Source organism: Amblyomma americanum, chromosome 2, assembly GCF_052857255.1.
Source record: "Amblyomma americanum isolate KBUSLIRL-KWMA chromosome 2, ASM5285725v1, whole genome shotgun sequence".
NCBI classification, from domain to species: Eukaryota; Metazoa; Arthropoda; class Arachnida; order Ixodida; family Ixodidae; genus Amblyomma; species Amblyomma americanum.
The window spans coordinates 197810126-197826985 of record NC_135498.1 but is presented as its reverse complement, the minus strand read 5'-3'; the positions used below and the strand labels follow the sequence as shown (position 1 = coordinate 197826985).

Below are 16860 nucleotides of genomic sequence, written 5' to 3'. Positions count from 1 at the left end.
ACAGCCGACAGAGAGATAATAGAGCACTGCGATGCGCCATACCGCCAGTTACTAAAGAGGAAGTAAAGATAGTCTTATACCCCTGTCACACGGGCACTTTCGATCCTCATTGAGCTCGATCTGCATCGAGATTTTCGAGCACGCTCGAAACATCCGGTGCTACACGGGCATTTTCAATGCTCATTGAGAAGTTTCGCTCATGTGTGTTAGGTGGCGCCAAATGTTCCACCGACAGCCATAACATGCTGATGTCCGGCAACACTGTGCAGCCGGAGGCAGCGGCAGCCAAATCCGTAGCCAGATGTGATAGCGGTTGGCGCCAAAACCAAAAGCTTTGCTGTCACAGCTGTGTAGATTATTATGAGTCTACAAAGGAAGCGTGCGATTGCTCTTATGATGGTGGAGGCCGCTGACCTCGAAGTCGAGATTGAGGCGGCTAAATGTCAGACGGACAGTGTGGAAAGGCGGCTCCTTTTTGCGCACGGGTTGCTTATCGCAGCTACGGTTGCGTGCGATGGTACAGTCCAGCGGGAAAGGTGGATGTACAACCGAAACGAACGCTGGTTCGAGGACACTCTCCCCCACCTCGGTGAACGGTTCTTCAAACAGAGCTTCCGTGTGACTCCTCCGACGTTTCGGTACATAGTCGAAGCTTGCCGGCCCCTGCTGCAGCGCGTCGACACGAATATGCGGTTGGCCATCTCTGTCGAGAAGCGCGTTGCAGTGGCGATGTATAAGCTGTGCTCCTCGGCAGAGGATAGGTCTGTGGCCAATCTTTTCGGCCTGGGGCGATCCACCGTGAACACCATATATCGCGAGTTTTGTGACGCCGTAGTGTGCCTACTTGAGGACAAGTGGGTAAACATGCCCTCTCCAGACGCAATGGGCGACCACATTAGAGAGTTCGGCGCCGTTTGCGATTTCCCACAAGCGGTAGGGGCACTCGACGGTTGCCATTTCCCCGTGTCGCCGCCCAAGGAAAGCGCACCAGACTACTACAACTACAAAGGCTGGTGAGTTATCTCATATTTGGCTTATGTAGAGCTTACATGTTGCAGCCATAAAGGCAGCATTGCAGCAGTACGAATTTGCTAATGCAAAAGTCTTCAGTTCACAAGTCATTGTGCATGTCCATGATTTGTGAGGAATTCTTTTAATGCTGTTTTTCTTTTCACAGGCACAGCATCGTGCTGCTCGCCTTGGTAGACCACCGGTACCGCTTTCGGTACGTGAACGTTGGATCACCAGGGCGCTGCCACGATGCCTACATCTACCAACGCTCCCAGCTGGCAGAGTTTATTGAAGGGCCAACATTTCAGGCCCCAGCTGTAGTCTTCAGTGGAACAGCTGTGCCTCCATTAATACTCTGCGACCAAGCATTTCCCCTCACAACGCACTTGATCAAACCCTTCAGCCACAGCGCCCACTTGGATGCCGATATGAAAAGGTTGAACTACCACCTGTCGAAGGCTAGAAGGGTAGTTGAGAACGCCTTTGGCAGACTGAAGGCAAGATTCAGGTTCTGCATGAAGAGGATGGAGTGCAGCATCGATACAGCTCCACTGGTGATCCGCGCCTGCTGCACGCTGAAAAACATCTGTGAAGCATTTGGGGACCAAGTTATGCAAGACTGGACCTCTGATGCACAAGTTTCCGAGGCCCTGTATCAGCAGCCACAGAGAGTCACAGATGACCAAACTGCAACTGGTGCTGCAGTACGAGCTGCAATACTAGAGTACTACAAGCAGCGAGCACAGAACTGAGGTAAACCGTGCTATTCATTTACAATAACAGTGTTTGCTGGCTGGCTAGTTGGTGCAATCCATTCACTTCAAGAAACTGTGTGAAAAGATAATGGAACACACAGGAGACGCAATCAAAATTTGAAAAGTTATACCTTTTTATCGGCTTCACAGCCAACAGTTTACAAAAAAATGTACATATCACATTCAACGGAACCAAATCCAAAAGATGCGAGGACAAGACAAAAAAGACACTGGCTGGCTTTATTTTGTCATTCGTCTTTGTACGCTGGTCCTGTAGTTAGACCATGAATTACCAACACGCCCACAATGCTTTGTTGCTACAGTATATATCACCCGAAAAATATCACAAACTGCTGCGAAACATACTCAGGTACTGGAAATATGCTCAGGTACTGGAACAGGTGTAAAAAGCATAGAACAGCAAGGAAGAAAAACAATAAAAGACAAAATTGAAAGGAGTAACCTCAGATATCGCACTGCATGTGGTTAACATAGCCATGATTATTGCAAATCACTCAGGTACTGCAGAAAGTGCAAAAAATGCTAAACAATAGTTAAAATCATAAGGAGTCACATTAGAAAATGTCATATTGCACATAGTTAACACAGCCACAAACCACAAATCACTGTGCCACATTGCGCAGGAACTGGAAAAAAAGCAAAAAATGTGCACGAAAACAAAGAGACAAAATCTTGGCTCACATCGGATGATGTCATATTGCATGTGGTTAACACTGCCTTCAATATCACAAATTGCTGCGCAATATCACGCACGCACTGAAATAAGTGCAACAAATGCACAGCAGCAAGAAAGGAAAACAAAAAGAAATAGATAAAATCTGAAAGGAGTCGATACATAACGTCATATTGCACATAGTTAACACAGCCTTCAGTACCACAAATCACCGCACAACATTGCGCAGGTGCTGAAACAAATGAAAAAAATGCGCACAAAAAAGAAAAGAAACAAAATCTGGAGTCACATCAGATGATTCCATATTGCATGTGGTTAACACTGCCATCAATATCACAAATTGCTGCTCAACATCGCGCAGGCACTTGCTGATATGAAAGCAGGGGCAAAACATTAAGAAATCCGACGAGTCTGAAAACTAATGCAAAAAAAAAACCGATAGGCAAAGCAAAAACCGAAAAAATAGAAACATACAACTCTGAAAAAATTAGAAAAATTCTTAACTTGATTCAAAAAACTTTGTTATGGCATTCACCATTTTCTCTTGCAGCGTCAAGTGCCGCTGCCTCATCTCCATCTCTCTGCTGTGACACGCTTCAAGGCTCTCACGCAGCATCCTCTGCTCCGTGAGCAAAGCTTGCCTAAAGTCAGACGAAGCAGTCCGCAGCCTTTTTCTATTATTTTGCTGCTCGCGGATGCCTGCCTGCCCCTCAGCTCCTCCATCTTCAATGGCCGCTGACTCGGCTGCAAAACCTCCGGCCCTGCTGTCGTCCGCGTTCAATGCGGGCTCCTGCCAATTTTCCAGTGCGGGGCTGCCATCCTCAGCGGTCCCGGTGTCGGCGCCCACCACCATGCCAAGAATGATCTGCGTGACAATTTATGATGTTTGCCTCTCAATGTCTTTGCTCCATAGACAAGCGAGAAGTGTGGGATCAAGCGTGTGTGAAACAAGGATGTCTCCAGTGACTAGCTGTGAACTGAAGCAGTGATAGTAGACGGATTTTGTTTCTGGCCCACTTATATTCTTTTGCCATCTAGTGGATAGAAGTTGAAGTCGCTTTTCACATGCGTTCCTGTCGACCTGGCCGTACAAGTCTGCTCTGCTGCTCTCGAAGCTGACAAGTCTCTACCTAAACGAACCCCCATTGAAGTTCTGGATCTCCGTAGACTCCTGCAGTTCTGCCTGGATAATACTTATTTCGTCTTCCAAGGACGCTTTTACCGTCAACTTCAGGGCACACCAATGGGTGCCTCTATATCAGTGACCGTCGCTAACCTCTGTATGGAATCCGTCGAGCGCCGTGCCCTTGAAACGTTTGCATCACCTCCTAGAATTTTCCTGAGATATGTTGACGACTGCTTTTGCCTGATTCGGAATTCTGACTTAGCCGTCTTCTCGCACCATTTGAATTCTATAGAACGAGCAATAGACTTCACTACCGAAGAAGAAGCGAATGGTGCGTTGCCCTTTCTGGATGTATTGATAAGGCGGGACAGCAACAAGCTCAGTTTCAGCGTTTATAGAAAACCGCCCACACCGGAAGATACCTTAACTTTAATTCGGTTCACCCTGCTACACAGAAGAAATCAGTCGCTATGTCCTTGATCAAACGACCGCAACGCATCTGCAGCTCCCTTGAAGACCAGACCATTGATTTTCAAACTGTACGACAAGAACTTTCAAGCAACAACTACCCGACCTCATTTGTGCAGTCTGTGGAAAAACAGTTATGTCGCCCAGCAAGCGATACTCCTCTGTCACCCTTGAAACGTGCTGCCGTGCCCTATGCTCCCGGACTAAGCAAGGCTTTAGCACGCATCATGCGCACCTTTGGTGTTCATATCGCCCACTTTCCGACAAGAAAACTGCGCCATGCGTTGGTAAATGTCAAAGACCCCCTTCCCAAAGAAAAATATCCAGGCATAGTGTACAAGGTTCCTTGTTCCGACTGTGACTATGCATACATTGGCGAAACCGGAAATTTCGAGAGGCGGCTAAAAGAACATAGTAACGATGTACGTAACAAAAAAGTGGATTCAAATGCTATCGCCGAGCACGCAGTATCTACAGGCCATGACATCGACTGGGGTCGGGCACACGTGCTTTCAACAGAAAAGAAGCTATACCCTCGCCTGCACTTGGAATCATTAATCATCCAAACTACTAGTCACACCCTCAACCGCAACGATGGAAATCTTAACCCAATCTACGCACGCTCCCTGCGCCCTCTTTTCAAGCATATGTAATGCCACTGAGCTGCTTGCTTCATTTCAATGTGAACAAGGCTCCCGTACGGGAGCCGAAACGTCTGTTTTTGTTTTTTGTTTTCTTTGGTCGGCGCTCCTTCTTCTTCGTCAACATTGGCAATGTTTCTTCAAAGGTCATGTTTTCTTTGCTTACTGCCTGAGCAAATGCCTTTAGGTGCCACCTAAGGCTGATTCTGTAGACATCATGACCGCACTTGAAACATAAGGTGGTTGATGCTTTGAATTATGTGATGGTTTGTAGCACTAAACGACAGGATGACAGCACTAACAAATATGTCGTTGAGATGATGGAACTAGAAATAAACATAACTATGGTTCAAATGCAACCTAGCACATGCTGTGTGCTAGGCAACGTGCAGCAGTGCTGAAAGACAGACTACAAATGTCAAGCTGTTTGCATTTTGTATGTGATGTCACCTTGACACGTTTATTTAGTATTGCAGTGTGCCACATATTTCATGACCACATCATAGATACTCCAATAAAGGCCATTTTTCAAAGTTCTCGGTGATGTAAATGAAAAGGTGAGGAAATGATCGAGCACAACATTTTTGGCAAGTGCACTGCCAATCTTAAATTTGATCTACATACCTCCTCTACAGTGGCTCCCCCAGAGCAGCGGGTTTCTTGAACGAGTGAGGGGTCGTTCATTGGTAACGACCCCAAGAAAGAATGGATCCGAGCGTAATGGGGCCATTGGATGGCGCCCGATCCTGTGGTGGTTCCATTTTTGTTGAGGTCCCTAAAAGGATGGAAAGTTGCGCTAGTTTACATAAAGGCAGAGCAGTGTGCATTTAAAAGAGAAAAGAAAAGCCCGTCATTAGGTGCATATTAAACAGAAAAAAACAAGCCTACCAGATTTTACATTCAGACGCCAGGCTTGAAATGAATGGAGACGTACTGAATCAAAATTGCACGCTAGCGCTAAGAAGCGGGGAGCCGTCTGGTGCTACCAAAGGACTTTTTTTTATCACTGCTTACAAATAGCTAAATGAGCAAGGCGGGTTCTCGGCGGTAATTTGCGGGCACCCTCCCCTAGAGGTCGGAAAATATGCAGGTGCCTTGAAGCGCGCCGAAAGTTCTTCGAACGTCTCTCTCATTGTCTGAAGACCATCGCGAACTCGCAATTGAAACAGCTTACAACCATGCTTTTATAACACTTCGGAATTCGACTGCCGTCGGTCCAAGAGTGAGTTGCGGCAAAAGACAGCAGGGAGTCGGTTTCCTCGTATTCACTGTGCGAAGAGTAAAACTACTCCATAACAAAAAAACTATGCGATGTCGTCACCGTATACCATGGCCGACTCAAATCTCGTTAGGCACGAAATCCAGCGCAAACAAAAAATACACGCGAGAACTCAACACCCCCACGGTGAGCAGCCGACAAAACCTGCCTGCACGCGCTCGATTAAAAATTGTCGCGGCTGACGCGCCGAACCTGCGCCACAGAACTGGTTCAGCACCGCGCTGGCAACACTTTTTCAGGATTGGTGCCGTGAACCAGCACTGAATCGAATGCAGCTATAGCGCAATGACATCTCGTGAAGCGTGAATTCAAAGCAACGAAGCAGAACAGGTGCAGGTGAGAAAGCCAGTGCCTGCGAAGTTGGAGGCCGTCTAAAAATGCTTACTTACCGGTACATCTGCGTCAAGTTTCTTATCTTGTGGCGCACCTCTGCTGATGTGCGATGGAACCCTAGGATCCGCAACGCCTCCGCGATTTCCGCATACACTGCGGCGTTCCTCTTCTGTCGCCGCAAATCATTCAGGTGGTCCTGCCAGCAATCGATGAGAGCGGCTGTCTCGCGCTCGCTCAGTCTGCGCGCCGGCGAGCAGGAGGACGCCATCTTTGTTTACACTGACGGCGAAGCTTGGAGCTTGGTGTGGAGATTATTTTCAAACATGTTTGCATATAAGCACGCATAGTACCTGAAAATGTTCTGTCTTGCAATTTAATTAATTAAAACAACAACAATTGTGGTTTTGTTTTGTTAACTAGTGTTTATTTTTATAGCTTCATGAGAGCGAGAGTGTTCTCGATTGTGCTTGGAACCTCAAGCACTCTTGAGGAATCGGCATTGAGTCAAGCAGGATCGAGCTCGATTGCGCTTGAAAGTGGCCGTGTGACAACCGTCGATCTGCATTGAGTTCGATGAGCATTGACTCAATGAGGATCGAAAGTGCCCGTGTGACAGGGGTATTAGAAGCAATGGAACGTGGAAAATCAGCTGGTGAGGATCACGTAACCGCAGAACATTTAAAGGACGGAGAAGAGATTGTGCCAGAAAAACTAGCCACCCTGTATACGCAATGCATTATAACCTCGATCGTACCAGAAGCTTGGCGGAACGCAATCATTACCTTAATTCATAAGAAAGGGGACGCCAAGGACTTGAAAATTGACCGACCGATCAGCTTACTGTCCGTTGCCTCCAAAGTATTTACAAAGGTAATCGCTAATAGAGTCAGGAAAACCTTTACTTTAATCAACCAAATTATCAGGCAGGCTTTCGTAGGGGATATTCCGGAATAGATCATATTCACAGTGTCGATCATGAGATACAGAAGTGCACAGAATATAACCAACCCCTATAAGCAGCCTTCATTGATTACGAGAAAACAGTAGACTCAGTGGAAACCTCGGCAGTCATACAGGCATTGCGGAGTCATGCTGTACAAGAGCAGTTAAACTTCCCTGCTCTCCTTCGGATGGGGACGGCTTTTAGCAGTACGAAGAGCACTTCAGGTCTTCGTCCGGCGACACGTTGCCGGTTGGGGCAGCAATTCCAACTTCTCAAAGCAAAACTTATTTATTAAAGACGGGATTGAAATGCAAGGTGGTGATGACAAGGCAGTTTAAAGAAAAGGCTGATAAAGAAAGGCTGTTAAAAACGGCCGAGCTTGAGACTCGGCGCGCTCGTCCCAAGTCGTCGTTTCCCGCGGGTTTTAACCTCTTCGATAATTGGGCGGAGCTTGAGTAATCTAGCTCTCGCCCAATTTGGACCAATAGCAAAGCAAATGCATCGTATGTACTAGTGAAGCGGAGCCCAGGGCTCGCCGGTCCGAGCCCAGTGGAATGCGCAGCTCTCACCCTAAGCGGGCGTCACGCCTCGACGTACATTCCTCGATTCCCCCCCCCCCCCCCCCCCTCCCCGGGCCGCGTATTTTTGGCGCCTGGACACGAATGCGCCGCGAGAGAGAAAGCACTGAAGCGAGGAGGAGAGGACGCTGCCTGGTTGGCTGCGCGATTCTCGCGGTCGGCTGTTACATACAGTGGGCAGCATCCCCTTCCCCCCCCCCCCCCCCCCCCTCCCGCCTTTCCTTTTCTCCACATTACCGCCCATAAAAGAAGTTTTGAGTCCGCCGCGGCTGCTTTGGACTTTTTTTATTCGAGTAGCGTGCTCCATCCGTGAATTATGGCGGCATCATCGCTGCCGTTCGAATGCGAGTTGGACAGTGACAATTGCGTCGAGAACATGAGTTGTTTTCGCGTGGCTCTGAACACCGACGGAGACGCGTACGAGTGGCTCACCAGCTACGGTGTAGCGACGAGAACCACGTGGATCGTTGACTGGGAAGTTGCAAAGCCTAAAAGGTATGGGAAATTTTGCATTTTATTCACCCATGCACTTGATGTATTACTCGAAAGAGCGGTCGTCTATTCATAATTGTTACGCAATGTGAGGCCACCTGTGAAAAAAGTACATAGGCGCGCGGCGCTGAAGCCGAACGTACTTTGCTTCTCGTATCACAGCTATTCACGCGCTTCAGGGTGCTGTGTGCAAGTTCTGAAGCCTGTCATGGAAAAAATATATAACTGGACTGTGACATTCCAATTTTTCAGCTTTTTGCTATGCTGGCTTCACCGCACGGCAGTAATGTAGTGCAGAGAATTACGCAATAATTACATTATTGTTACCAGTGTTTTTCTAATGTAAAATAGACTAAAGCGAAAAGATGAGCGTTATTCTGAGAAGTGAAATCATTTGCATTGTGACAGATTCCAATTATCAGTTTTGTAATGCTGGCTTCACCGCACGGAACCAATGTCTTACAGAGCACTGCGCAATATTTACATTATTGTTACTAGTGTCTCTCTAATGTAAAATATTCTTAAGCGAAAATATGAGCGTCATTCTAAGAAAAATCATTTGCATTTGTTTTTTACTAGGATCGCATTCCACAAGAAGTGGAAATGCCAGCACTCGAACAGGAATAAGATTACTGGCCAAACGGCCACCAACTGCCCAGCCTTTGTGGACATCAAAATAAAAAACATTACTAGGGACACAAGGAAGCGGGACCCATTCCTGAAGAGGGCTACGCCGTTGCGTGCCATTGTGAAGGTCACGGATGACCATAATCATGCGCTCGACTGTGCCGATGCCTTACGTCTCCTGCGCACCACAGCTGACACTACTCGAGCTGTGTTCCATAGCTATTTTCATGATGGCCTCACACCAGCACAGGCCATAGCTATGCACCAGCAGAAGCTAGAAGCTGAAGATGACGCTGCCGAGAAGCTTGCCAGTGGTGCCGTGAATCCAAGCGCAGGCACTGTTTATTACTGGTTCCGGCTGTGGCGGGATCATCATTACGGCAGCGCAGTGGACCCTGTCAGCAAACTTTCAGAGAAAGCGCCATGCTATCTTGACAAGGGTAAGCTGCAATATATCTGAGCAGTGTAGTTTCTTTTCCTTGAAATTCCTGCGACTTTTTGAAAAGACTGAACTGCAAAGGTTTTTTGGGTGTTTAACTGTTTGCATTTGCACATATCTGTGAGATTATTTTTATTTTTGTGGTCTAGGTATTTCATAAATATTTACCTTTTGCTTCACCAGAATTATCACCAAATGTTGTAGCACATCATGCTGCCAACAGAGGTAACCTCTCGGCTAGCAGTAGTTTTTCTTTCCCCTTAGAGGGACCACCTGAGGCTTTAGAGTATATTCATTCAAGCCACAGTGGCCCCCTTTTCGGTGAAAATAGAGCAGGATGAAAAGCCATATGCATGTCTAAATCAGCTTACAGCAACCTTCTCTGGTCTGCATTGCTAAAGCTGTGTGGTTTACAACAAAAATCCCATCCATGATGAATACTTCCTGCATTGTGAAACAGTGAGTATGCTACAGTGTCTACTTTTCATTATCTGTAATATCGAGATTTAATATCCATACATGCCAACATTACTCTGCCCAGTGATACATTTGCCTCACCCTAAGCCCGAAGCATAGCATTACAGACATGGGCATGCAGATGCAACCTACTTGGACCCCATCGGCAGCATGTGCTTGTCTTTCCTTGTGCGTTCTGTCATGTTACGTTACGCAGTTATCGTACATCCAAAAAATAATTACGCTGCCACTAATTTCTCGATACAGTTTACAACATTAAAAGAATAACTAGAACAGTATTCCCCTATGCTTTCCTGGACTTTATTGATCGTTTCTTGTGTACATATTAATGAACCAATCATTTCCCTTCCCTTGCTTGCTAAAAAGCATAAAGAAGGTATCTAGTTTGGCACCCTTGATGCCATAAACAGGCATAAAAAGGTTCAACATGCGAAGTGCACGCTAGCAGAGGTACACTTGATAGTAATAGTGCCATAGCTCGGTTGGTCAAGCACCATCTGCAACACGTGGAGGTCTTTGATTCAGATTCCATTGGAGGCATGTAGCTGCTTTTTCTCCTACGTTGCGTTGAATTATCTAACATCTAACAAATGATTCTGCTGCTCCTAATCTGATGAATAAGAACATGAAACTTATCTTTTGAAATTTCCGATTTGCTTTGACTGCTGGCAACTTTTAAATGTATATCTTAACAAGCCCCTTATTTACCTTTGCTTCTCTGCTTAATGCCGCTATAAGTAGGAGTCCTATATTGCCTTTTGCAGGGGCCGATGTGAGAACCACAAGGTCAGAGGATGGTACCTGCTGGGCAGTTCTTGTGGTGACGCAGGTCATGAAAAGGACGCAAGGACTGAGTGCTGCTAAGGAGATAATATTTGTAGACTCTACAGCCTCATGTGATGAGTCACAAAGCAGTCTCACGGTGGTACTTACAGAAACTGCAGTTGGCGCAATGCCTCTTGCTGTACTACTACATAGTTCTCAGAGCAGCGAGAGCTACAAAGCTGCATTTGGTCTGCTGAAGCTGAGCTACCCAACCTGCTTTGGTGGCACTCATGTAAGTAAAGAATAATACTCAGGACATTCATGAGCTAACAAATTATAATTACAGCAGTGGATATAAACAAGAGTGGCCCATCACATGCATTTTGTTTACGCCTTCTGTTGTATTCACTTAGGGGCATCTTTGGTAAAAGGGTGGGGGGGGGGGCAGAATGACATTTGCATGCTTTTGTTCCCATTGGCCACATGTTAAAGCTGTCATTTGCCCATGTGCATAATTAATAGAATAAATCATAAAATAATGTTACTTCAGATGGCACAACAAAAGTTAAAGCATCAAGGTCATGTCCATATCAATAGAGTGCTATGTTAAGGTTCAAGAATAAAAATATTGATATTTATTCATTATTATTTCTACTGCGATATTTGGCCGCTTGATTTATGGCTCGATAGGAGAGGATAAAAGCACATACAAACATTAGTGTCTCTTAGTTGTCATTGTTGCTCAGTTTCAAAAAGGCCAATTCATTACACCATTCAAAGCCCAACTACTTGTCAGTGTTTTTGCCGCGCATAAGATGAATGGCTGTTTGCTCCCCAGTCAAGGACAAAAGCAATGGTGTCTTAAGCATAAGCTATGACCACTAAACTTCTTGCTCTTTCTGCTGGCATAATGAAATATTAGCACCAGATTTTCATGCCACCTTTTTAAAAGCTTCATCAATAAAAAATGCATAAGAAATCTTACTTTTCCAGTTTACCGCTGTGCTAATATTTTAGGCATATAGTTTAATAAAATAATGAGAAGGGGCATCTGGGCAGTCAAATTCAATTTTTACAGAAAGTCTCTGTGTCCTTTGCACCTCAAACTTTGCAACACAAAAGCCTCAAATGAAAAGCAATGTAGAGATTTCATACCATTTAGAATGAATAATGAAGTTGTTTACTTACAGCAACAAAGGTGCAAAATATTGCTTCTTATATTCTGCAGGCACCGCAAGCATTTATGATGGATAATTCGGCAGCTGAGAAAGCTTCTTTGCAAGCAACATGGCCTCAAGGCAAGCAGCTCCTTTGCCACTTTCATGTGGCTCAAGCCGAGTGGTGCTGGCTACATGCATCACGGGACACCAGCAGGGATGACAAGCGAGATTTGATGACTACATTTCAGAAGGTGAACGCAAATGAAGCATGCATTACTTTTAGTTTTGTCAATTTCTTCTAGAAAATAATTGGTTAGTGATGAGTGATGCAAAATGCCGGCTGTTTGAATTCTTACAATAAAATAACATGAACTATGTCAGACATATAATGTCCAGTAACAAGTATTAAAGGAATGTGCATGAATGGCTCAGAGAACCCAGTGAAGGTACTTCGGTGGGTGCCTTCAAAGCAACACATGACTGCATCATGGGAGCTTCAAAGAGCACATGTTCGTGCCAAGGATCCCTCTGAAACAGTATGAAATAGTTGCACATTTTATCTGCAACACTGTAGGGTGTTAGGCTTCTGGAACACTACACATGGCAAGTTTTTCTTTCCCTTCTACACAGGTTTTTTTTAAAAACCCAGAAAAGAAACATTTCTGTGGTCTGTGCAAGTGGATTGCAACGTAATATAAACATGATGTCAATCACAGAGTGAAGTTAAAGAATTCGACTCATACCTTTTTGGTTTGCTAAGGCATAGAGAGATGGTGGAATTGTAGAATTGATGGCTATAAACTCTGAAGGGAAGGCAAGTTCATAAATTTCTGGCATTAGCATTGTGGTTCATGATATCAAAGATGAAATTAAGCATGCTATTGTGCTGAAATCAGTGACAGATCTGCAGCAGAAGTAGTATAGCATCATTTCATGGCATGGGGGCAGGGTTTAAAAGCATAAGAACGAAGCAGATTTTCTAGGGCACTGGGCCGTTGTCTCATTTCTTTGTGCCCCTAGAGGAAAATCATGATTTCATTAAATTAAATGAGCATGCTCTCGCAATCATATGCGCCTGAATGATTGTGACTGCCGTGAAACATGCTGTAGATGTAGCGAATATTGTGGATTTTTTTTTTCATGCACCAAAGGAACGGTACCAAAGAACCCCATTTTCTTAGCCACGAGCCCTTCTTGCACATATCACTATGATGTGAAATTATTATAAAGTATTTTCAGTTGTTACCACAGCTCTCTGTTCATACTTCATTGAGGAGGGTTACAACTGTCAGCAGCTACCATACCAACAAACAAACCTAGCTGCCCCAATGCAGTTTTATAATAGAGGAAACTGGTATACTATATCCAAGTAATGAAACAGTTGCACTGAAGATATGATGGCTTCCATGTCATAGTTGCATAAACAAGTTTTAAATTTCTACTTTACAAGGGTAATCGATCAAATCCCTACTACATTTGGGATAGGCAGAGCTCGTAAACAATGGCAGTGCGGTAACAAATGGATTATTTGAGCACAGTACCACATAAACTAAAATATGTAACAAGAAGGTAGCAAACATTCTGCGACTTTTTCATCGTCCTGCCAAATGTTTGGGCTGGGAGGTCCGGCCTATAATTAAGGCTGACTTGTCAAGCATTCAAGCATTGTGTTCTGTTATGTAGTCATAAAATAATGATTATCTGCACTCATTACAAATGCAAGCTTGCATGCCTATTTAGTTCACCGTCACAGCTTACAAGAAGCATTGCGGAGAGGAGGGAAAAGAAAGCATAAAATTGGTCAAATGTCACAAAGACGCAGAGATGAGAACAAAAATGTAAATCGTGGTACTGGATGTCCTGAAGTGACACATGGACTACAAGGGGCACAGCAGTGGAGGCCTCCACGTTATTTCATACCGCCTGGGAGTTTTGATATGCACTGACATCATATAGTACATGGGGATTTTTGTATTTCACTTCCATTGAGAGAGAGGGAGAGAAGGAAACGCAGGGAGGTTAACCAGATGTGAGTCTCCAGTTTGCTACCCTACACTGGGGATGGGGGATAGGGGTTAGAAAGGTGACAGAGAGGAAAAAAAAAGGAACGTGCACACATGGAGACACACGCACACTAGGCGTTCCAGTTAGTCTTCCACACAGGCCGGTAGATTGTAAGAAGCGCAAAAGCGCTTGCACGGCCTTCTGCGACGGTAGGTCCTTTCGATGTTGTAGAATTCTTTTTTCGGATAGCGGTTGGTCGTCCAGTTGTTCAAGTTCGTGGCTAAGGCATGCCCTCTGTGGACTGTACTGCGGGCAGGAGCACAATATATGGCCAATTGATTCTTCATGGCCGCAGTGGTCACAGGTTGGGGTGTCGGTCATCCCTATGCGGAAGGCACTGCGGCTATGATCAAGCCTGCAAGCTTACGTTTGACAGCCAAAACCACTGGGTTGGCAAGAGAAGAGGCAAGTCAAAAACACCGAGTATAATACAAAGCGTGCTGCAAGTAGAATTAAATGAAATCAATAACTACATGCTCTTCGAACCACCAGAGCAATAAAATCGGACGCAACACATTGAACACAACACCCATCATAAATTCAGTGCATACTGAAATGAATAATAGCTAGTGTGTTTGGAGATAGTGGCTAATGTGCCTGGCAAGCAGGTCCAAGTACGGAATGTCTCTGACAGAAATAACTGTATACGTGTTATTAATTGAAGAGGTACATCAAGTTTGTGAGGATGATGAACGTTACATGAATGCAAGTGCCATGAGCGATCAGTGGTACCTTTAGGTGGTTTTAATAGAGTGAGAAATCTTCTGAAAAGATTGATATTAAGAAAAACGTGAGAAAAACGTACATAGTGACATACCATGTTTAGAGTTTGTTGCATATTTGTAATGTTTCTGCTATGCTGCTAATTACACACATTAAAGTAATTGATTCTGTGTGTTCACTCCAGCTTTAGTTAGTGAAAATCTGCTTGCGTAGCTTTTAGAAAGAGGATTCTAAACAGGGTTGGACGCAGTATATACTACAGCTGTCATTGTTTTGAGTGATGTTGATGTGAGCAATTGTGTTGTTAATAGCGAGCATATGGTGCTATGTTATGTAGTTAACATAAGTTTTCCAGAAAAGGTTATTAGTAGCATAGGTATTAAAGTATTTACATTCTAGAATGGGGCCATGCAGGCTATTGTTAATATAAAATTGTCATGCGGTGGTGGCAAGGAGAAAGGTGAAAGAAAGCTTTGGCGGAAAACTGTTGATTAGGCAAACTTGTGGCCACAAATAAATAATGAATCAATAGCTATAATGGCAACAAGTGTGTGTAATATGGATTGAAAATACCTGCTGTTCTCAGTCGTGTACAGTTTGAAGGTAACAGTGAGGTTTGGATGTAAAGCGCCAAAAACACCCACACAATCTTAGACGTAAAAAATTCAACGTACGATCATTAACATATCAGATAGTTAAGTCACATCTCCTATAGCATAAAAGGGGGCAAACAAACTCAGAATATGAGAATGGAAACACCACTTTGGTGAAATATTTGGGACAAGGTGATAGTTCATGGAAAATTGTCATTGCTACGTGTTTAGCAGCCCGATATTGAGTAGCGTCAGAAATGTTAGTTACCTTGCTACATCAGAAGCATAAGTCGCAGATGACACAGAGACAGATCACTCAATATAAATTTTTATGCACAAATAGTGCCATTACAGGAGGCAAATATTGGTTTGCATTCGACATGTGTTTTATAATCTCCTTTGCAGATTATGTATGCATCAACTGATAATGACCTGAATACTGCCATAGCGGAAATGAAGGCCAAGTCTCATAAGGGCTACGTAGCATGTGTTCTTGGCTTCCTGTAGCGCAAGGCAGAATGGGTGCTTCTGTACCGCTCTGGAATGCTCACAAGGGGCCACAACACCAATAATTTCGCTGAAGCATCCATATGGGTCCTTAAGGATGTGGTTCTGGGCAGGCATAAAGCATTTAATGTTGTCGCCCTTGTGGACCTTATCACAAGCTTATGGGAAGGTCACCTGCAGAAGAGGCTGCTGAAGCACGCTTACAACCGTGTACCAAGCCACAAGCTCCTATACGACAAACTCCTCGAAAGGATGCCTGAAAATGCTGCTGCAAGCATCCGCACCCTTGGCAGCAATCTGTTTGATGTTCCCAGCTGCAAAGAGGATGGCAAACTCTATGAAGTGTGGCAGGATGTCGGCACTTGCACCTGCCGAGCTGGCCAGCAGGGGGCGTTCTGCAAGCACCAGGCACTCGTTCACATCACCTATGGGGGAGGATTCCCGAATGCTCCTGTACTTAGCACTCAAGACCGCCACCAGCTCGCATGGCTTGCCCTAGGTGACAGTGTCAAAATCCTGCCTTTTTCCGTGACTTCCGTGAGTCTGCATGGGACCAGCCAGGGAGCGGCTCAGGCGAGCCAGGCAATGAACCTGTCCAGCCACAGCCACAGCCTTTGGTGCAAGATGCTACAAGCTTGCCCCAAGACACAATGGAAGTTGAGGAGCAGCTTGCTGTTGCAGGGCCAAGTTCCAATCATCAATGCCATGAGGTCTGGGGCACATTCTTTTTTTTGTGCATTACAATATATGAGTTTCAAGTCTGGCTGCGTGGCAGTTCCCTAAAGCAGTTTGCAAGGTTCTCATTTAAGAGGAGCTGAAACCTCTCTCTGTCCTGCTCAAAACTGTAACTGGACTCGTAGTAACCAACCCTCTCACTATGCTACTACACCGATTTCAGCAATGAACAGAGCTTTCAAAGGCAGCATTGGTCACAGAGTACAAATGTAATGTGAAACTTTCTTCGTAACCAGAGTGCATAGCTGTTTCAGTATTTCTTGCTTCTTATTAGAAGTTTTCTGTGGTACCGTGCCTTACAGGCATGTTGAATAATTCAGCGAGTCCAAAAAACTGTTTATTTGTAAAAATGATCGACAAACAGCTTACTTCTCTGTGTTTGCGCATTAAACATTTATGTACTTGATGTATGTAATATAACTTTCATGACATGAGCATCGTTCGTAGTGC

The 16860-nt window shown here is 44.9% G+C and overlaps 3 protein-coding genes across 3 annotated transcripts; 2 read left to right on the top strand and 1 right to left on the bottom strand.

Moving 5' to 3' along the window:
- The first annotated feature begins 575 nt into the window (after window positions 1–575).
- LOC144119289 (uncharacterized) lies at window positions 576–1693 on the top strand. Its single transcript, XM_077651951.1, has 3 exons — window positions 576–1013; window positions 1178–1599; window positions 1674–1693. Exons 1-3 carry the CDS (start codon window positions 688–690, stop codon window positions 1691–1693), a joined length of 768 nt encoding a protein of 255 aa, XP_077508077.1. The 5' UTR covers window positions 576–687.
- Window positions 1694–2070: 377 nt separating this feature from the next.
- Window positions 2071–5455, bottom strand: LOC144119400 (uncharacterized). Its single transcript, XM_077652026.1, has 2 exons — window positions 5320–5455; window positions 2071–3325 (listed from the first exon to the last, which is right to left on the bottom strand). Exons 1-2 carry the CDS (start codon window positions 5377–5379, stop codon window positions 2960–2962), a joined length of 426 nt encoding a protein of 141 aa, XP_077508152.1. The 5' UTR covers window positions 5380–5455; the 3' UTR covers window positions 2071–2959.
- Window positions 5456–8144: 2689 nt separating this feature from the next.
- LOC144119283 (uncharacterized) lies at window positions 8145–15675 on the top strand. Its single transcript, XM_077651948.1, has 4 exons — window positions 8145–8323; window positions 8900–9387; window positions 10628–10920; window positions 15574–15675. Exons 1-4 carry the CDS (start codon window positions 8145–8147, stop codon window positions 15673–15675), a joined length of 1062 nt encoding a protein of 353 aa, XP_077508074.1.
- The last annotated feature ends 1185 nt before the right edge of the window (window positions 15676–16860 follow it).